Below are 22341 nucleotides of genomic sequence, written 5' to 3'. Positions count from 1 at the left end.
CTTTCTTATGGAAGGATTCTGCTAGTGCTCTGAGATGTTTATTTCTGTCTTCTGAGCATATGTTATCTGGTGGCCTGGCTGGTTATGATGATTCATTTTGCATGTTGGGGGTGGACACTGGACTTGTGGAGATTATTGCATTGATTAGTGTGTATTAATAAAATGATTGGGGGAATCCAGGGGTGAAGAATGAGGAGTTCAACAACCATATAATGGTTGATTATAACAAGATCATAACACCTTATATATACATACAGTATGTCTGCACAGTCCAAACCCCTTTAAGAATTCCCCACAAAATCTATCAAGGAAAATTCACTCTTTTGTACACTATATTAATAGATGATTAGTTCCCTGTTATAAACAGATGGAAGAAATGGTTAATTTACTGTATATTTGATTGTGCAGACATATGTAAGGTTTTTGATCTTGTTATTCAGTCATTGTATATATATGCTTTTAAACACAATTATGGATTGATAAACTGTTAAAAGGGGTGTCTAATCCCCCATGTTGTAAACTCTGTACTGTGTGACTCTCTTGGGGTACCTTTGAAGTCCATTATCACAATAATTGAGTAGTCTTTGGTCAGTGTGAAGGCTGGCGCAGTTCAGCCTCCTCACTGTAGTTGGTGCTGTGCAAAGGAAGTAAATGTTGAGACTAGCTTTTGTTCCTCTGAGCTCTCTATAAGTGTTATCAAAGGAGCAGCTGTCCAACTGGACACTGTTGCACTGAATAACCTCCATGGCCATCTTTAGTGAGGGCAATATGCAAAGTGGACAGCATAGGGACAGAAACCCATCCACCTAGGGACAGTGCATTTCACACTAAGGAGAGGTTCCAGTCAAGGAGGGATAGTACAGGGACAGTATGCCTGGCTCCACTATCTGGGAATGAGAGTTGGTATTAGGACCTTCCTACCTGGTTACAAAAAGGAACCTGTACCACTGCACTGCCTATCAGCTACCCCCTTCATCAGATGCTGTTACAGTAACATAGCCTACCAAAGTGCCTTCTCATGTACAAATACTGTGTTCAAGTACCACCAACGTTGTTAAGCGTTTTTATGGACTTCTTGTAATACTGAGGCTTCGTTGCTGTGTTTGCAACTGTAAGTGAGCTCCTTGCCCACTGTATTCCACATGTTAATTGTCACTTCTGCTTTACCAAATAATAATTGTGCCACCTTCCCTGGTCTATGTGTACATTTACTCTATCTCAATTATCAATCAACTGGCCCTTTTTACAAGTGGTTTTCCTGGAAATAAGGGTGTACAGTTTGTCATGGTACTTGCTGGATACTGTGGTATCTAGGAAGTTTACAAGTGGGCTTGAATAGTCAATGGGATTAATGGGTGAAACATGCAATGAAAAAACAAGCAAAGAGGGAAATTTTTCTAGATTTTCTTCACCTTCTGTCCATATGATGGAAATCAGGAGATTGTAGGCCACACCCATTCACACCATCACTTACTCCAGATACAAACAAGTAAACATACCCAACCAAAAGTTTGGCAAATAATGGCCACGGCACTTTATTGGATCAACATATGATTATAAAATAACTGTATATTATTTTTCTTTATTGACCATTAAAACAGCATAATTTTAATGAAAACAAAACTTGTAACTGTTTCGTTTTCAGAACTCAAACAGCATTACCACATTTTAACATGGAAATAAAACGTTCACCTAGAAATCCAGGGTGACCCAACCACATAATAGTGCTCGCGACTGGGGATGGAGGGATCACTTCAGCCGGTGCTCCTTGCAGGAAAAGGCGGAAATTCCCAGCCCAGCAGTTCCCTATAAAGGCTTCCCAGATTCCAGCACATTCCGCAGCATCCAATTGGCTAGCTGCTGTTCCTAGATTTAAAGCAGCAGTACATTTTTAAGGTTGAATATTTGTTTATTGTTACAGTTCAGGTAACATTTTAATACAGTAAGAATTGAGGGGGGGAGAGGGGTACAGAATAAAGCAAGTTGGGGAGGGGGGACAGGGCAGGAAATGCATTGTATACACAACATTTTTCAAGCATCCTAAGAAATCGTATAGCAATTCGTACAGTCATACCCCTTCAAGAAGGTGATACGCGTAAGACTTCCCACACGGCGTCATCTATCTATGGACCCCGTCTGGGAGATTCACTCTTTAAAAGAGCATTCAAACCTATATTGGTGACCAACAGGTATGGCATAGGTCAACTGCATGTGTGACTTTATGGGTCAATGGGGTGGGGAGGGGCAAGGGGTAGAAAAGGGGAGACTCAGCAAAGAAAGTCTCTCAGCTGGATATTTAGTACATTTCACCTGGGGATCTGCTCAGAGCCCCTCAATCAGGGGGACCATGTTGAGCAGTCTACCTGCGCACCACAGTCGCCAGACCCCATTCTCATGAAGCCACACTATTGAGAAAGATAGTGTGGCTTCGTGAGAACGGGGTCTGGCGACTGTGGAGTGATGAAGCCAGGGATACCAGAGAGACACATACTTATCCCATCTATCAGTTTGTTTAGCGTGCAGTTCTTCCATGAGCATAATATCATTCATGGCGTCTACCCACCTCGTAACTGGGGGGACAATATCCGTCTTCCAGAACAGCGAGACAACGTGTCGAGCTGCAGACAGAAAGAACCAAAATAGGCTCTTTCGGTGCAAGCTCAGCGGTCCTGGAAGTATGGAAAGTAATGCTATTTGTGGCGTCAGCAGCACAGAGACATCATACAGGTCATTGTGAATTTTAAATACCATATCCCAAAATAGACGTACTCAGTCGCAGTCCCACCACACATGGATATATGTGCCCTTTCCTCTGTGGCAGCGCCAGCACCTGTCCAAAGTCCCAGGATACATTTTGCTCACCGTGATTGGATCCCTGTACCATCTCGCCAGCAGTTTGTAATTTTTTTCTTGCGAGAATCCAGATATGGAGGAATTATGAGTTATTATGAACGACGTGTTCCATTGTGCTGGGGATATATCCATTCTGAGATCTCTTGATAGAGATGAAGTGACTTACAGTATTGTGTAAAGGTTAGCATGGATAGCCAGTCTATCTGGTTCAGAGATTGGGAATCCACCGGCGCACAAAATAGGCCAGTGGAAGCCTGGACAAACTGCCTGGCTGTAGGCCACTGGTCCCTGGAGTAAGAACCACATTGTCTCCCTGTGTGAAATGTCGGAAGTGCCAAGCTGTCGAATAGGGGTGAGAGTGGGCTCGGATCCATGGAGATGAAGAAAGAGGTTTGTTTGCGATACCATAGGGTGAATGCTGCTACCGTTAAAGGGGAGAGTCTGGTCATGATGCGGAATTTTGCGTGATAACCCCATAAAAGGGCTCTAAGATCTGCCTGAGCCATGGTTTGTTCAATTATCGTAGATGGCTTTATCAGGGGGCGTGGGAACCATTCAAGAAAGCGTGAGAATATGGTGGCCGACAAGTGGTATAATTGAAATTCCAGGAGACCTATGCCCCCTTTATCTTTAGGAGCACACAAAATTCTATGTTTGAGCCTAGGTAGATGATTCTGCCAAATAAACCTGACCTCTAGGGAACGAAGCGTGCGGAAAAAGGCCACGGGAAGGGTTATGGGTAATGTCTGAAACAAATACAGCAACTTAGGCAGAATGCATTTTCAGTACATTCATACGTCCCCACCAAGATAATTTGAGTTTATGCCAAGATTCCAGCAAATTACGGATTTTCGCCAACATAGGACTGTAATTCAGGGCATAGATGTCTTTGAAATAGATCCTAGGTTTTTCTGACCCCAGGTACTTAACCAAACGCGGTTGCCATTTAAATGGGAATCTCTCCTTCAAGAGAGACACTATATGTGGTTTCACAGACACATTCAGAGCCTCCATTTTTGTAAAATTCAGTTTAAAATTACTGTGCATTCCGAAGCGGTCAAGTTCCTGTAATAAAGCTGGTATGCTAGTTATTGGTTGTGTGATGTAGATGAGCAGGTCATCTGCGTATAATGATAGTTTGCTGGGTGTTGTGGAGGTCGGGATCCCGTGTATGGCAGGATTGGCACAGATCGCTTGTGTGAGATGTTCAACCGTAAGCGCGAACAGCAGGGGTGATAAACGTCACTCCTGTCTGGTGCCGTTTCTAATTGCAAACGTCTCAGGGGAACCTCCATTCGCTGTCACTGTTACGGAGGGATTAGTATATAAGGACATCACTTTAGATAGTAGCTTTGGTCCCATCCCTATTTGCAGTAGTGTTGCCCGTAAGAAGGACCAACTTACACGATCAAATGTATTCTCAGCATCACACGCCAAGAGACATGTAGGGATATTGTGTTGTTGGGCATACGAGATAAGATGCAGTGTCTTAGTAGTGTTATCGCGAGCCTCCCGGTCAGGGATAAAACCAACTTGGTCGCTGTGTACTAAAGACGGTAAGAGGGGGGCTAAACGAGTGGCTAGGATTTTGGCAAAGAGTTTGAGGTCGACGTTAAGGAGGGAAATGGGCCTGTAGTTGCTACAGTGATAGTGATCTTTACCAGGTTTGGGTAAGACCACTATCTGAGCCTGGAGGATGTGAGAGGATAGGGGGTGGTTGTCATCTATTTCCTCAAACGCGTGTCATAATAGGGGCTAATTGTTGTGAAAATGTTTTATAAAACTGTGGGGTGTATCCATCCGGGCCTGGACTCTTCCCCTTCTTTAGGCCCTTAAATACAGTCAAGAATTCTGTGGTGGTCAGGGGTAATTCTAAATCGTCAGCCTCCGTAGATGTTATGGTGGGAAGGGCCGTCCCCTGCACATAACCCTGCAAGTCTGAAGCGGCCATGGTGGCCTGTGTGTCCCTGACACTATACGATTGGAGGTTATAGAGGGAAGAATAATAGTCCCTAAATTCAGAGACAATTTCCGAGTTTTTGTATCTTTTTTGGCTAGTTGGGGTAACTATAAATGGGATATTTTGGCTCCGTTGTCTAGGGTGTAAAATCCTGGCCAGGTGTTTCCCGCATTTGTTCGCTTGTGAGTAAGGGATATGGCGGCCCTTGTTTCGGGCCGTAAGCGCCCTGTCAGTAAAAAGTTGTAGTAAGTCGTGTCGGGCGTTGGACAGCTCCACTAATATTGCAGGGTCGAGGGATTTTTTGTGTGTGGACTCGAGTGTATATAGCAGCATAAATAAGCGTTTAATGTCCTCCGTACGTGCCCTTTTCAGTCTGGCCCCGTGTTGGATAAAGATCCCCCTAAGCATGCATTTAAGGGTTTCCCTTTGATTCATGGCAGAGGTCTCATCGGTAACGTGTGTTCGGACAAACTCAGTGATGGCTTTCGACACTTCTGCAGTACAGACGCTGTCATTTAGTAGATTATCGTTTAGTCTCCATGTGGTTCTGCGTGTGTGTTGTGGAATGCGTCCCAGAGTGACATGTACAGGGGAGTGGTCTGACCACAACCTCAAGCCTATGTCACACTGGGGGTTCAGGTCTAGTAGTGGTTGAGGCAGAAATATATAGTCAATCCTGCTATAGGAATTGTGAGCTGGGGAGTAATATGTGTAGTCTCTCCCGGAGGGATGGAAAAGCCGCCAGGCATCAACCAAAGACAGACCCGCTAAGATCGCTCGCATTTTAGATAAGGAGGAAGGAGTGATGTGTGACTTACTGGTAGAGGAATCCAGTCTAGGTATGAGGGGAGCATTGAGATTGCCTCCAAGTATCAAGTTGGGTGAGCTGAAGGACCTCAGGCCGGCCGCCACAGAGGAGAGGAAGTGGAGCTGATCCTGGTTCGGAAGATAAACATTGACAATAGTTACAATCAATTGTTGAACGGCAAGTTTCAAGAACAAGAATCTCCCCTTAGGGTCTATGTCAACTTCTAAAACCTCAGGCGAGAAATAACTATGGAATGCTATTGATACCCCTTTGGTCCTAGCCGAGGGTTTGGTTCTATGAAACCACGTGGTGTAGTGTTTATCTTGAAAAGTGGGAACAGAATCAGTGCGGAAATTAGTTTTCTGTAGTAGCAGTATTAGTGTTAGAGTCGTGGAGAGCTGAAAACTGAACCCCCAGCGATACTTGAAAAAAAAAAATCTGTCTGCGTTTCTCTGGCATGTTAAAACCTCTGCAGTTAAGCGAGGATACTTTAAGTTAAGGGGATTGCCAGCGATACTTGATTTGTTTGGCTTGTAGGGCGTCAGTAACAGGTTTCAGGGCCTTCCTCATCAGGAGGGTCTGCCTGAACAGGTCTGTCAGCAACATAATAGGGATCTCGTTGAACAGGATGGTCTCCTGATGCCGGGCTGCTTGCATAATGTCCACCTTGACATTGAAAAAGTGCACCTGGCAGATGACATCTCTAGGATAAGCTGGGTTCAGGTTGCGGGGGCCCAAAGATCTGTGAATGCGATCTATTTCGATCTTGGCGTCTGCAGGTTTATTAAGCAATTGGTTAAACACCTTGTTTTCAACAGACTCAGGTAAGCCACGCATGCGGATGTTATCGCAGCGACTCCTGTTTTCCTGGTCGTCCAAACCATAAAATAGCTGCTGGATTTGCTTAGTATGTTCCTGTAATATAGTGTCATGTTCAGACAGTCTGGAAATGGTTTCCTCCACCGTATGTTCAATATCCTCCAATCTATGCCCAATATCTTTGCAGAGGTCATTCATCTTTCTGTCATATGATCTTTCCAGTCTGCTAATATAGGATTCAATGTCCTGCTTAGTGGGGAGGACTTTGAGGTAGGCCTCCATATCCAAGCTGTCCCTCTGCGCGTGGCCCTGGGGAGTTGGGCTCCTGGATTGTGAGGAGCTGCCCGGGGGGTCTCTGTCTGGGTGTGGGGATCTGGGTGAGTGGGGCTGTTCATCTGTGGACTGTACCTGAGATGCAGTCCGCACCTCATGTGCGGCCGCAGAAAGGGTCGCCGCCATTTTGGGTGTGGAGGCCGCTCTGTATCCTGTGCCTTTTGCGGGGAAATAGCTCCCTATTTCGCCCAACTTGGAGGTCCTGGAGGAGCGGGGGTATTGCTGGGTCCCCTCCTGCTCATATGGAGCACCGTGGCGGTCTCGGTCCGTGCTGCTGCCGGTGGGAAAGAAGACGGGAGCGGGAGCTGGGCGCTTACACATCTGTCCTCACCATGTGCTAGGCCATGCCCCCCAGCAGTACATTTTTAATACGTGCTTTTAACACCAAATGTTAAGGCTTTACACGATAGTGAATAGGGTGGCCACAATCCCAAGTAAGGGGACTTATATTGTGCCCCCTTTTCCATGAGATTGTGAGATTGTAGGCTACACCCATTTACACCATCACTTACTCCAGATGCAACCAAATAAACATACCCAGCCAAAAGTTTGAAAAATAATGGCCGCAACACTTTATTTTTTAACATATGCAAATAAAATAACCATATACTATTTTTCTTTATTGTCCATCAAAACAGCATAACTTTAATAAAATCAAAACTTGTAATTGCTTAGTTTTCAGAATTCAAGCAGCATTACCCCATTTTAACATGGAAGTAAAACACCCACAAAGCTTGAGTATCATGCCCGACCCCACCGCAATTTTCGGTTTCCTGAAATTCGGAAATTTCCAAAATTGGAAATGCGGAAATTTGAAATTTTGGAAATTCGAAATTCAGATATTGGAAATTTGGGAATTCAGGATTTCGGTAATTCAAAATTTTGGAAATTTGGAAATTGGAAAATTCGAAATTTTTGGAAGTTTGGAAATTTGAACTTTTGAGAAAATCGAAATTAGGAAATTAAAAAATTTGAAATTTCATAAATTCAAGGATTTAAAAATTAAAAAATTTGGAAATTTGAAAAGAATGAAAGTGAAAATTCAAAAACCGAAAATCTGAAATAATAACTAACTAATAATAAATATTAAATGAAAATCAAAAATTCTGAAATTTAGAAATTCATAAATTTGAAAATTCTGAAATTCAAAAATTCTGAAATTATGAAATTCAAAAATTATGAAATTTCAAAATTTGGAAATTCAAAAATTCCAAAGTTTGAAATTTGGAATTCAGAAATTTGGAAATTTGGAATTGGAAATTCGGAAATTTGAGAATTTGGAAATTTGAGAATTTGGAAATTTAGAATTTGGAAATTTGGAATTCGGAAATTCAGAAATGGGGAATTCGAAATTTGGAAATGTGAAAATTCTAAAATTTGAAATTTTTAAATTCGAAAAACTTTTTAAACACAACTTTTTGGGAAAAGGGACACTTTCATGAATTTAAAAAAAACAAAATAGTATAGTTACCCCAATTTTTTTGTATAATATTAAAAATGATGTTACGCTGAGTAAATAGATACCAAATATGTCACGCTTTATAATTGCATGCACTCGTGGAATGGCGACAAACATTGGTACCTAAAAATCTCCATAAGCAATGTTGTAATTTTTTTACGGTTACCAGGCTAGAGTTACAGAGGAGGTATAGTGCTAGAATTATTGCTCTCGCTCTGACGATCGCGGCGATACCTCACATGTGTTATTTGAACACCATTTACATATGCTGGTATGACTTCTGTATGCATTTTCTTTACTGCACAAGCCGCAAGTGACAGGGGCACTTTGAATTTTTTTTTCTTATTTATTTTATTTATTTTTATATTATTAAATTGAGTTTTAAAAAAAAAGATCACTTTTATTGCTGTCACGAGAAATGTAAACATCCCTGACAGTAATAGGTGGTGACAGGTACTCTTTATGGAGGGATCGGGAGTCTAAAAGACCTCCAATCCCTCCTTTGCACTTCAAAGTATTCAGATCACCGAAAATGGCAATTCTGAATACTGTATATTTTTTTAAATCAGGCGCTATTGGCAGCAGAGTAAGCCGGAAGTGACGTTGTGACTTTGCTTCCGTGTTTACATCCAGGAGACTGAAACAAAGCCATTTCCAGCTTTGTTCCAGTCTGTCACTATCCGCCAGAATCGGCGGATGTTTGATCAGGCCTTTCCGGTGGAACGGGAGACCCGGGAAGAGCACCGGAAGCCGGTGAGATGGGGATGTCCCCTCCCCTGCTCTTTTTTTTTTTTTTTCCAAAATATTTTATTTTAATAAACAGGGTAGTATACATACAAGAACAGGTAGAATTGCCAGCATTGCGGAAAGACCAACGGTACAATTATTAGTATACAAACAGGCAACATTGACTGCAAGGGGAACAAAACCTATATGAAAAGAGACATAAACTCAAAAAGTTACAGAAACAGTAACAGTAATTATCATTACACATGCGGAAAAGAAGGAAATTGATTGACCCTTGTGGGGAAGACAAATTCCTAATAGGTTCGGTTCGGGGCACCGAGAAGAAGGGTGTAGGGTTGAAGGCCAAGCCATGGGAAACCTGAGAACCTAGGCACTGAAGTAAGAACAACTGGCCTGGAGTAATGAAGGACTGGACGAGTTCATGCACCATCCTATTATGGTCTGTTTTCACAGTGCTATAATAGCCCCTTGGCCCTAGATACGCACCGTAGAGGTGACACATTTATGTAAAAAACAAAATACCCTAATGTCGAGCGGGTAAGGGGAGAGGGAGGAGGGGGAGACGAAGCAAGTCATACACAGGGGAAGTGAGAGTGGAAAATAAGGGGGGGGGGGAGGGGGGGGGAGAAAGGGGTCTGAGGAAGGGTGGGGAGGAATATGGGGGGAAGGGGATCCAATTATGCACCATAAAATAACATTTGATTACTAAATCAGATTTCTCCCAGAACAGCAATAGCGCTAGTAATCAGTATAAGTAAACCCCTGCTCTTAACAACGGTACTGGGATGTTGCCTGCAGCTGCGGGGATCATCCCGGTATAACCCCCGAAAGCCAAGTACGCACATCTGCGTGCACTCGACGGAAATGGGTTAAAGTAATTCCAACACCCCTCCCTAAAATATCTGTTTTGGAGAGTCTGATCCAGATGCGCTCTCCTGAATGATCTACTGCCACTTGCTCATAAAAAACACCGGAACCACCCATTTTAGATCCTGGAAGGATCTCTGAAATGTGAAAAGCACCATGAAAAGCTTTAATGAATGCCGTTTTAAACAAGAGGGATTCAAATTCTGAGAAACACACTGCCGATGTTACTTCCCCAAGCCTTCCTAAAAGTTCTAACAAAATCAGTCTCCTGTCATCTGCAACAAAAGTTACCCTCTTGTACCCCTTCAGAGCCTGCTTTACTGAAAAATATGATGTACGTGAGGGACTACCCCTTAATCACAGAAAAAATAAATGCCAGCCAATATCACATGGCTGTGTGAAATACACTGCTGCATAAGTGATGGACTCACCAATGCCCACTGTATCTGCGAAAGACAACCAACTCCTCCAGGCAGTGGAATAACTCGTCCAGGTCTTAGGAGTGACTGAACCTTTGATAGCTCTCATTACTATATTCAGATGACATCCCACAGATACTCCGGGCATCAAATCCCTCCATATCTGCTTCTGGAAGCAGCTGGCGAAAACAGTCCATCTGAAACTGAGATAACAAATCACTATGTTATTTTAAGCTCCCGGAGTGTATTTAGCTTTGAGCCATAAATTAAGCTAAAAAAAATCTGCCTTAACACCTTAACTACCAACAGCAATCTGGATGAGAGGCAGTTTATCGCAAAGAGGGCCCCTTTATTGTGTGTCTCTACCAAAATCCTCCTGTTCGCAAATCCAGATCCCCAAAGTTCCATCACCATTAAAATTGGGAACAGCTCCAGCAGAACTACATTCTTAGGTACCTCCCTACCTACCCATAACTCAGGCCAAGCTGCACAATACCAATGCATTTCCCAAATTTCAGCGAATCCCTTCGAACCTGCAGCATCTGTAAACAATCTAAAATCTGGTGCAAAAATAAAATCTTTCTGAAAAAGGACTGGATATTGTAGATTTCAAGGAACCTGGCCCAAACCAACATATCCTCCTAAAGAGAACTTGTCAATGTGATGTGGGCGAATGGTGACTGCTTGGCAGATATAGCAAGATAAAGGAGATGTGAAAAAAACGACCCACTGGCATTATCCTGCATGCAAAAGTCAAGATGCCCAAAAGAGATTGCATGTCTTTCAGAAGCACTTTCTTCTTTACAAGAAATAACCTCAAAGATTTCAATTTCAATAATTTAGTCTCTGGCAAACGGAATATCTATGAATATCTGGGTATCTATGTGAATTCCCAAGAATTCCAAAAACGTTGTCATAAACTGGAAGTGACCAGAACTGTGTGACTGCGACAGAGTAAACCAAACATAAGTAGGTGAAAGTAAGTGATTTTATTAAGATAAATGCATATAATGTGAATACGCCACCAATAGCAAACAGATAAAACCAAATAACAGTGACAACCAACCAGTATATATAACAAAGGGGATATCAGAATCGTAGTCAAGCCAGGCCAGGGTCATAAACAGGAGGTCAGCAGATAGGGGGACAAGGAGAAAGGGATTAAGTTGCAAGACAAGGTTCCAGGGATGCAGGAATAGACACAATCTTCCTGAATGAAAACAAATCATCCAATAGAGAAAAGAAGAAAATGCTTTGAAATATAAGCATGATACTGAACACCCCACGGGGTCAAAAAAATAAGCCTCTTCATAATAAAACCCTAAAGAATTGAAAGCTAAAGGTGAAATTGGCAAAAGCCTAAAAGCCGATTTTATAACGACCTTGGCCAACAACGCTCCAGGCCCAAACTCAAAAATCCCCTCTTTGAACGTCGCATATGGGACTGACCAGAACACATTGTCAATTTCATCATTAAGAGAATACCCCTTAGGAAAAGACAAATGATAAATAATGCAATATGCATTCTGCTCCTTTTTGGGTGCCACTCCCAAAGGTGATATACAGAAGTTACCAAAAGGAGGGCACTCAAAACGAGCAACAATGTGCCCTTCCTTGAAAACTTTCTCCCTAACTATTTGTGTAAAATTCTCTACAGGTTTTAAATTTCCCACCATCGTGCCTCGTGTACCCTCCCCCTGAAAAAGAAGGGAGAGGAAAGCCAAAAGAAAAGCCATTAAGGAGAAATGTGCCTTCCCCGGTTTGGATACCTGTCAAGCCATGGGCTCATTTTTTCCAGTCTCACTGGCATACAGGCTTTTTTGAAAAATATCCCTCTGACTTTGATTAGCCCCAGCGCTCGCATTCTTTTTATAGCACTTAACCAAAGGGTGTTCTCCAACGCAATAGGCACATTCGTGCCTATACTTACAAGCCACATTTAAACGACACTGACTTTCATTAAAAGCGAAGCAACATCTTTTTCTGTATACAGTGGTTTAAGGGTTAACTGCAACAGGCTTAGGCGTAACTTGTCTCTGGGGAGCAAGCAGATTGAGCCATAGCCTTACTTCCTTCATTCCCCAACTCAACAAGGGGTGGACTGACAACTTCTGTCTGAATAACTCATCATAATAGTACCAGCCGAGCCCCCCCAAAACTTTTATACACCTTCAGAATGTGTTGTAAATGCTGAAACAAACCCCCGCACAGCTCTGGGTGCTTTTCTGCCATTACTCCTGCAAAGATGCAATAATCTTGCAGCCAGTTATTGAATGGTTTATGGATAGGTCTACACCTCTCATCCCTTCTCCTCTTTATCTTCCCCATGAAATCTTTATGCGAGGGTAACAGGAATAGGATATCCATAAAATCCCCCCTCCATATTTTTTCCCTTACTGCTAAACTCAAATGGTAACCCATGGGGGACATTTAACATGGCATGACTTCTTCATGCATGATTCCGGAACATTGACCCTGGCCAAAGGAACATTCAAATACCCAGACATATCCTCCAGTAACCATGGCCACGGAGCTGTGCTGGGATAACAAGCTAGCAGAGTGAGACACAGAGACATGAGAAGGGCTGAACATAGCAGCAGACACAGAGTCCTGGGCTGAGTTGTCAGATGAAACAGCAGCAGGAATCAACTAAAACATTTAAAGTATGAAATTGAGCACACTCATCCACTGCTGAAGGTTGTGCTGAAGCCTCTTGCTGAACAGCTTCCCCAGCCGCAAAAAGTGAACTGGCACCTGTCTGTGTAGCAGTGCCTATGGCTCTTCAATCATGCAACATCTGTCCTGCATTGTTCTTGCTGGCTCCTGTACTCTGGCTGCTTGTGGGGAGAGCGTATGCCCCCTCCCCGTTCCCGCAGCGGGCTGCTTAGCCTTGCTCCATCTTCTGCCTCTTCTACCCGGTGACCTGGAACATGTCCTCTTTTTCTTAGTGGTGCGGCATGCACCTGCAGACTCTCCATTGTTATCTTTTGCGGCCGCTCCACACCATCCATACTCTGCCTCAGACTCCTCCACAGCTAGTCTGCTCTGTTCAGGAGGCTTGCTCTGCCACATTCTCGCCCTACTGCCCCTCTCTCCATGTCACTGTGCTGCGCCCACAGAATCATGGCCATACTGTCCACAATGTCCCTGTCCTGCTGTCCACCATTCTCAGCTTCACCTAGTGTGAGGCAGCACCGCAGCCATACTTCTCCTCCCTCACTGACAGCTTTCTCCAGGAGCTTCTTAAAGAGGAACTCCATGGCTTCAGTGAGAGGGGCAGAGTTCTTCAGCTGGTGCTCCTTTCAGGAAAAGGGGGAAATTCCCAGCCCAGCAGTTCCGTATAAAGGCTTCCCAGATTCCAGCACATTTTGCAGCTCCCCATTGGCTAGCTGCTGTTCCTGGATTTAAAGCGGCAGTACACTTTTAATGCCTGGTTTTAACACAAGGAATACCATTAATATTAACAGTATTCACACTATAATAAATGGGGTGGCCAGAATCCCAAGTAAGTGGGTTCATATTGTGCCCCCATTTCCAATATAGTGATAATATACTGTACATGGCTTTTTTTGTATGTTGTTAAGGAATTTGTTCTCCAGGTCATCCATAAATACATTTTCATATTGGGATGCCATTTTACTTCGCATAACAGTGCCCATACACTGAAGATAGATGGTATTATTGAAAGCGAAATGGCTGTGTGTAGGAATGAATTAAATGAGCTATGTAATATTTCCAGCTTTGTATGTGTGATTTGGTGTGGATGATAATAAATCTGTGACATGCAGCGATCTCATCTTAACCCATTTACACTAGAATTGTATTTGGTGGTAATTGCTGTATATTGAGGAGCTTGTTCAAAAAATCTGTTGTATCAGTATCTTGCAGGAACTTAGCAGTGTTTCTGACTAATGGTTTTAGCACTTTTTCTATAAGGTCTAATAAGGCTACAATCACCTCAAGCATCAGGCAAAAGAAACACAGGGAAATACATTTTCATTTAGAGCAGGGGTCTCAAACTGGTGGCCCTCCAGCTGTTGCAAAACTACAAGTCCCATGAGCCTTTGCAAGGCTGACAGTTACAAGCATGACTCCTACAGGCAGAGGCATGATGAAACTTGTAGTTTTGCAACAGCTGGAGGGTCACCAGTCTGAGACCCCTGATTTAGAGCCTCATCTTTGGACAGAGGCAATTCTAGTATGTGCATGTCTACATGCTATCTGTATTGGATTTATAAAAAAGATAATTTGCTTGTGGTTCAAGATCAAAGTTGACATTTGTAAAATTCACGCTGCAGTATCACTATTTTGTTATAGCTGATCTGATATAGAAAAATAAGTCTCCCCTAAAATGCTTCATTCAAAGTGTATGTAATAATAAATCTATACTTCCAATATGCTTCCCATCATGTCTCATTGTGTATAGTTTTCTTTTTTTTTCCTAGTATGCTGCAATTTTTTTTACCTAAAGATAGTGCCAGTAACAGCATTTTTTTTGTTGCAGGCTGACAATGCTAAGCTATTATAAACTAGTAACAACCCTGTGCCACCACTGAATGAACACACCTCTCCCATGCCAGCACTAAATATAATTTGCACACTCCCACAGTACAAAAATAAATAAAAAACAAATGCAGCACTCTCAATAAATACATAAAGCACACAAAAATAGTTAAAAAAAAAAAAAATTCTTAAAGAGTGAAAACCTAGTGTGTCTCAAATAATTTTTTTGTTTATGTTATACTTGTGATGCAATAAGTTTTCACTTTTTAAGAATTTATTGAGCTTTTTTTTCACATTAAATTTTTTTTTTTATGTGCTTTAAGTATTTGTTAGAGAGCTGCACTTGTTTTTTTTATATCTAATGCCAGGCCATTGCCAGCCATCTGTGTGCTCTGGTACAGTTGCCCATTAAGCTTCTTGCAGGAGGCATGCACAGACCTTTGAGGCAGCTCAATGACCAACCAAGTGAACAAGTTGTTATTAGAAAATAGGAATCTAATGGCCTTTTTGAATTTTATTTTTAACACAAAATAGTTTATATATTTTTTTTCACAATCAAAGTTTATTGAAAGCATATATAGCATACAAATAATTTATAGTCATGTCTTTTAGAACTTTTTTTATTATGTCTAGTCACAGAGACATACTAATGAAAATCTAGTTTGCCCATTGGCAGAGATTTTGTAATAGCTTCCTACACAACAAGTAAATGTCTATGATTAATCTACTTCTTTATTGTAAAGCCCCTTAGGCTTGTAGATAATAATAGTCCTGATTCCTGATGTCATACCACACTGCTCAGCCATTATTATTGGTTTGCTGCATCGGTTGAAAACTGAGGTAATGCAGTTAATGAATGTGAACATAAAAGTAGAATTTCTGTATACAGACAGTAAACAGTAATACTTACAATATCAAGATAGAAAATTTGAAAAACAATATTTTATGAAAAACTGAAAATCAAGTAAAAATATATGAGCACAATAATAAAAGTAAAAAGGTAAACTTAGAAGACTGGAATTGTTTGGGGAAGTAATCATGCTGGACTTACTTTTCTCTCTTATTTCATGTCTATATGGGATCTACCAGATATTTGTGCTCTGTAGATCTGACAATTGTGTAGTATATGGCTGAACAAATTGATTCACACAAGGTAAATAGGTAAATTTCAACCTTTTTTTGTAATCATTTAAAATGATTGTAAAGTCATGTTTTTTTTTCTATAAAAATAACAAACATGTTATACGTACCTGCCCTGTTCAGTGGATTTGCACAGAGCAGCCCAGATCTTCCTTTTCTCAGGGTCCCTCTTCTCTGCTCCTGGTCCCTCCCTCCTGTTGAGTGCCCCCAGAGCAATCAGATTGCTATGGGGGCACCTGATCCAATTCACAGTTTCCTGTGTCCATTCAGACATGGAGCTGTGGCCCTGGCCGGCCCTGCCTCTTTTTTTCCACTATTGGCAAACTGACTGCTAATGGCACTGCTGCTATGTCTCTGCCAATCAGCAGGGAGAGTTTTGGATGGTAAAGACACTTGTGGACATTGCTGGACAGTGATTTGCAGATTTTGGAATCTTCAGGACAATTAGCAGATCTGTGTGATCAATCACATCATCACAACCACACAATTCAACATCCGGACAACTGTGTAATAGATTGTATAAATATTTGCAGATTGGACAAGTCTGAATAAATATATATATTTTTTTATAATTAAGATATCTGTGCTTTGTCTTAAATTGAAATCTGTCCTCTCTTCCCTAAATGTTTTGGGGTATAAATTGGACTAAGCCTCAATAGTTAATCCAGCCTTGTATGATCAGCTTTTTTTTTATTACTTATTCATATATACCCACTCTCAGTTTTCCTTTTTGTAAGAACCATGGAAATTGCCTTTGACTTTAATTTGATTTACTTTACAAGGGAATGATTATTGAAGATGAAAGCTGCTTTCATTGTTAGTTCAATACATGATAAAATACAATTTTTTTTTTCAACGCATTCACATTTAATTATCATGGCAAACTGTGCAATAATATATCTATTTAATAAAATAATGATTTCATTTTATTGTATTTGTCCTAATTTAGCATGTATTTCTAATGTCAAATATTTTTAAAGCCTTAAAAAATGAATTTGCAAATAATGTGCCATGCTCTGTATCAATAATATAATTGTAATTATTTTTATTGGGATAAATTATTGAATAAATTATATACTTTTTATTTACATCCACACATTTTGAAAAAATCGCTATAGAACATGGAATAAAAAACACATTGTTTTTATTTCTGACTTACTTGAATTCCGAATTACTTATTTTGTCTATAGACAATACAATATTTCCAAAAGAAAGCCCATAAAAGTACATATGCATGCATGATTTATTTATATATATATATATATATATATATATATATATATATATATATATATATATATATATATCATTACAAATGTATTTAATTTTAAAATAAATGTTTAAATAAACAGGCCTGCAGTGAACATTTACAAAATTCTCACCCCTTCAGCTTCAACAGAAGCTAAAGGAGTGAAAAAAATCCTCTAGCCCTTTCCAAAGTTAAACACAAAGGGGGTTATTTATGAAAGGCAAATCCACTTTGCACTGAAAGTGCACTTGGAAGTGCAGTCGCTCAAAATCTCTCATCTGAAATGAGTGGAAGCTCTGCTGATTTTATCATTCAATCATGTGCAAGCTTATTTTTCTTACATACCCCCCTTGGATCTACAGCGACTTTACTTCCAAGTGCACTTGCAGTGCAAAGTGGATATTCCTTTAGTAAATAACCCCCAAAGGGAAATAAACCTTTTCAATCCAGTGTGTTCAGTAACTTTTGAATGGCACCCTAATTTATTAAGGCAGCGCAGCTCCAATGCACATGTGTTACAATACACCACAACACGTAGTGATGCACTACTGTGTGTTGTACTGTGCTGCATTAAACAAAATGCTGCACATTCATTTTATAGTCAGGATCAGAGAAGTGAATGGGACCTTATACTTGACCACTGGACTGCTATAACCAATAATTCCAGCTCTGGTATTCTGTTTATTAAGAGAATGCAGTTGGTATCTCTTTATGTTTATGACTTCACTTTTTTTTTTAAATAAGTGACACTATTTAATTATTTCTTCTTCTTATTTAATTTAAAGAAGAAGTTGATTCATACTATACTTAGATCAGATTATTATTTTTTTTTACAGGACTACCGACTGAATATCTTTTTGCGACAGAAGTGGAATGACCCACGTCTTGCATACAGTGAATATCCAGATGATTCTTTAGATTTAGATCCTTCTATGTTGGATTCTATATGGAAACCTGATTTATTCTTTGCAAATGAAAAGGGTGCTAACTTTCATGAAGTTACAACAGACAACAAGCTTCTAAGAATTTTTAAGGATGGAAATGTTCTGTATTCTATTCGGTAAGTAGCAATGTTTGTCAAACAGCAACTATTCAAGCTTTACATTATTATGCACAAGTATATAAGATGTTAAATACATATACATGTTGCAGAATATTTAACTCTCACATCTTTGATATAAAAGGCAATTCAATCAATCAGTAAAGGGTCATATTTTCTTGAGTGCTTTTCCCGCCAGCTTTGTTGTATGGTGGAAGTTATGAAAAAGGCTTAGGGAAAAAAAGTGTACATCCTCATCCTAGAAGAAATAATAGGAAATTAGGAAATTATATACGTAAATTGTAACCTAAGACTGTCACTGAGCTGTACCATATGATATCATTCAGAGACTACATATTATATTACACTATAGGTCAGTGATGGTGAACCTTGGCACTCCAGATGTTTTGGAACTACATTTCTCATGATTTTCATGCACTCTGCAGTGTAGGTTAGCAGTTAGCATCATAGGAAATGTAGTTCCAAAACATCTGGGGTACCAGGGTTTGCCATCATCGCTATAGGTCATAATATATCATTTAACAACTGCATACTGAATGAATGAATATTTATGATCAGCAGATTAAGTTACAATGTTTTATTTCACTCAGCAGAGAGACATATTGGGGTTGATTTAATAAAAGCACATAGACTGTTCACTTCACTAGGAAATTTTCTCTTAGCTTAGTGAATATGTGAAAAGTCACTTTGCAAAGAATATCAAGGCACGTGCAAGGAAAAAAAAAAAAAAAATATATATATATATATACTATATATATATATATATATATATATATATATATATATATATATATATATATATATATATCACTGGCTGTGTGGATGGATGGACAAAAGTGTATTTTACTTATGCCGCGTACACACGTAGTGGACTATCCGACGGACTTAGTCTGGCGGACTTCCCGCCAGACTGTCTGTCGGACTTTCCAAACAGGCTACTTGCCCACACACGGCACTTTTTCAGCGGACTAATACGGCGTACTAAGTCCGCCGTACTATCCACCCTACTTTTGAAATGAACGGACTCGCCCACACACGCGGAGGAAAGTCCGCTCATTTTGAGCGCATCTCCAGGTAGGCGGGGCCCGCGAAGGAGACGTCGCTGGCCCCGCCACCTGGTATGGACTTAAAGGGGAACACCAACGCCGAAAAAATTCGGTGTGGGGGTCCCCCCAGGTCCACATCAGACCCTTGTCCGAGCACGCTACATCCCTGAGCCGTACCAGGCCGCGTGCCCTCAACATGGGGGATGCCTTGGGAAAGGGGGGGCCACACAGCCCCCCACCCCAAAGCACCTTGTCCCCATGTTGATGAGGACAAGGGCCTCTTCCCGACAACCCTGGCTGGAGCTGTCCAATAAACTATTTTATCTTGTGTGTTGTGTTTTTTTTGTACCTTATTTTACAGGTGAATGGGTAGGGGTACATTGTACCCCCATACTCATTCACATAGGGTGGGGGGCTGGTATCCGGGGGCCCCCTTATTAAAGGGGGCTCCCGGATTCCGATAAGCCCCCCGCCCGCAGACCCCGACAACCAATGGCCAGGGTTGTTGGGAAGAGGCCCTTGTCCTCATCAACATGGGGACAAGGTGCTTTGGGGTGGGGGGCTGTGCGGCCCCCCCTTTCCCAAGGCACCCCCCATGTTGAGGGTACGCAGCCTGGTACGGCTCAGGGAGGGGGGCGCTCGCTCGTCCCCCCCTTTCCTGGCTGGCCGGGTAGCGTGCTCGGACAAGGGTCTGATGTGGACCTGGGGGGACCCCACGCCGATTTTTTTCGCCGTTGGTGTTCCCCTTTAAGTCCATACCAGGTGGCGGGGCCTGCGACGTCTCCTTCGCGGGCCCCGCCTACCTGGAGACCCACTCTAAATGAGCGGACTTTTCTCCAGGCGGGAAAAGTCCGCTCATTTCAAAAGTACGGCGGACTGGCACACACACGGCCGGATGGTCCGCCGAAATGCAAAGTGCAGAACTACTTTCTAAGTCCGCCGTACTTTCGGGTCAAAAAAGTATGCCGGAGGCTACACAAGGGGGGATTGTCGGGCGGACTTCAGTTTGCCGGACTTTTTCACCCGATTGTTTGATCGTGTGTACGCGGCATTAGTGTATCAAAAAGCTTGCAAGTCTAGCATGAAGGATTGGAGGAAAGCATAACAACCAATGAAGTGCTATGTGATCTGGCAATGTAATTGCACAAAACCATTACTTATATCACAATTAATGAACAGGCTTTCAGAGGCGGTAAACTGTTAAGGAGGTAAAATTAGTTTTAGGCTGGAGCTGCTACTTAGCTTCCACATTGTTGCAGTTATTGTGTAATCGGCAGATGGCATCCAAGGAGGCACATAGTTCAGTTTGGGGTGTAATTTTACTCTGAATCTTTCCTATGATGCCAATACCAAAGAAGGTGATAAGTGACATGATTCACTGATCATGCACACGTAATTGTGTTCTGTTTAGTAAATGTGTTAGGAGGTATGTTCTTACAATGGAAGGATATAAAGAAGGAAGGTGAAGACATAGTAGGGCATAAATCATTTAACGCCGTGGTTTACTTTTTCAATCAACTCATTTTTTATTGAGTTTTTATACATTTTTCAACAAGAAAAGAAAATAAAGAAAAAAAAGAACACTTTCAACATTTCCATCACATAGCCCCACCCTACAACAGAGGAGAGATAAAAAAACATCCCTTCCATATATGCGTTCATCAGACTCTTTTTCAATTCCCTCCTTCACACTGTTCCATATTGGTGCATATTTTATATATATTAATTACGCTCCAGTATTATTATTTTCCCATATTATTAATGTACCCTTCTGATTGCTCAACCAGATTAGACACTAACCACCAGTTCACACAGTTCAGTTCTTCTCATCCTAAATTAAGATGTATTGCTTTAATCCATTGTTCTGTCATTGGTGGACAGTTTTTATATCCATTTTTGCAAATTAAGTTTACTTAACAAATACATAGTTCTCAGCCACATCACAAGCATTTATACTGGGAGGGTATCTTCCAGTATAACACCCAGCAATGCAATTTTTGGATTAGACTGTACTTATGTAAAGCACAAGGAATTCAAAATGTCATATATAGACTCCCAGTAGCGATACAATTTGGGGCATCGCCATAGCATATGTATAAGTGTGCCTGTACCATTTGTGCATCTTGGGCAATTGGGTGTAGTTCCTGTACCCGAGGAATACAGTTTTGAAGGAGTGTAGTGGACTCTATGGATGATAAATAGTTGGGTCAAACACTGTGCGGAGGAGAAGGATACCCTAAATACATTTTTCAGAGCTTGCCCCCATTCCTTATCACTAAGTGTCTCTAGGTCTCTACACCACCGTCCAAAAATACCCTCTTGTGAATTGATTGTAGTTATCATTTGAATAGAGGAGTATATTTTTCATATTAGTCCCTGCTTAGTACGTCTTGTGGAAATTGCCAGAGCTAAAATTGATGAAGGATTATATTTTAATGAAAAGGTCTTTGCTTGGCTCTAAAAGGCATGCTGTAACTATAAATATTGAAAGAATAAATTAAAAATTAAAAAATTATTGCAAAACATTTTTATCATAAAGCTGGCTAAGAAACTGAATACCTGCCTTTTTCCACAAATTAATACCTTTGAGTTTCACCACTTTTAGAACAGTGGTCCAGATCCTATGTATCAAATAGAATGTAGGATATCTACTTTTTTTTATAAAAATGGTAAGAAACTATTTACTGCACTAAGTGATCTATCAGCAATTGAGAGAATATCATATGGGATCCTCACAATCTATAATAATCCCATCCATTTAATTGCTGAAGTTGAGATGCCAGATAATAAGACCTGGCCAAGGGACAGCCAAACCTCCTTCAACCTTAGGAAGCTGCAAAGTTTCCAAGCTAATCTGGGGATGTTTATATCTCCATATAAGCTCTCTAAACAGGGTATCTATTACAGTTATGTAACAAATATAATATTTGTGGCATCCAAATCAACTTTATCAGATTGGCTCTTCCTATTATTGTTAAAGGCAATTTACTACAAATTTTTCCCACATGCCCAAGCTGCTTAAGTAATGTAGTCATATTCCTCTGCACATATGTACTCACTTGTGATGTGACATGTACC

General features: G+C 41.1%; 1 protein-coding gene across 1 annotated transcript in view; it reads left to right on the top strand.

The window, feature by feature from the left end:
• Positions 1-22341, top strand: part of GLRA3 (glycine receptor alpha 3) — a 378874-nt gene that overhangs the window by 272065 nt on the left and 84468 nt on the right. Inside the window, exon 4 of the mRNA XM_077477223.1 lies at positions 17994-18217. Within this exon, the coding sequence (XP_077333349.1) occupies positions 17994-18217 (224 nt within the window). The remainder of the gene's footprint in view (positions 1-17993; positions 18218-22341) is intronic.

Source organism: Lithobates pipiens, unplaced genomic scaffold, assembly GCF_037356315.1.
Source record: "Lithobates pipiens isolate NorthernLeopardFrog02 unplaced genomic scaffold, aLitPip1_a1.2 Scaffold_13, whole genome shotgun sequence".
NCBI lineage: Eukaryota > Metazoa > Chordata > Amphibia > Anura > Ranidae > Lithobates > Lithobates pipiens.
The sequence above is the reverse complement of the archived record's forward strand: the minus strand, read 5'-3'. Positions and strand labels throughout refer to the sequence as shown.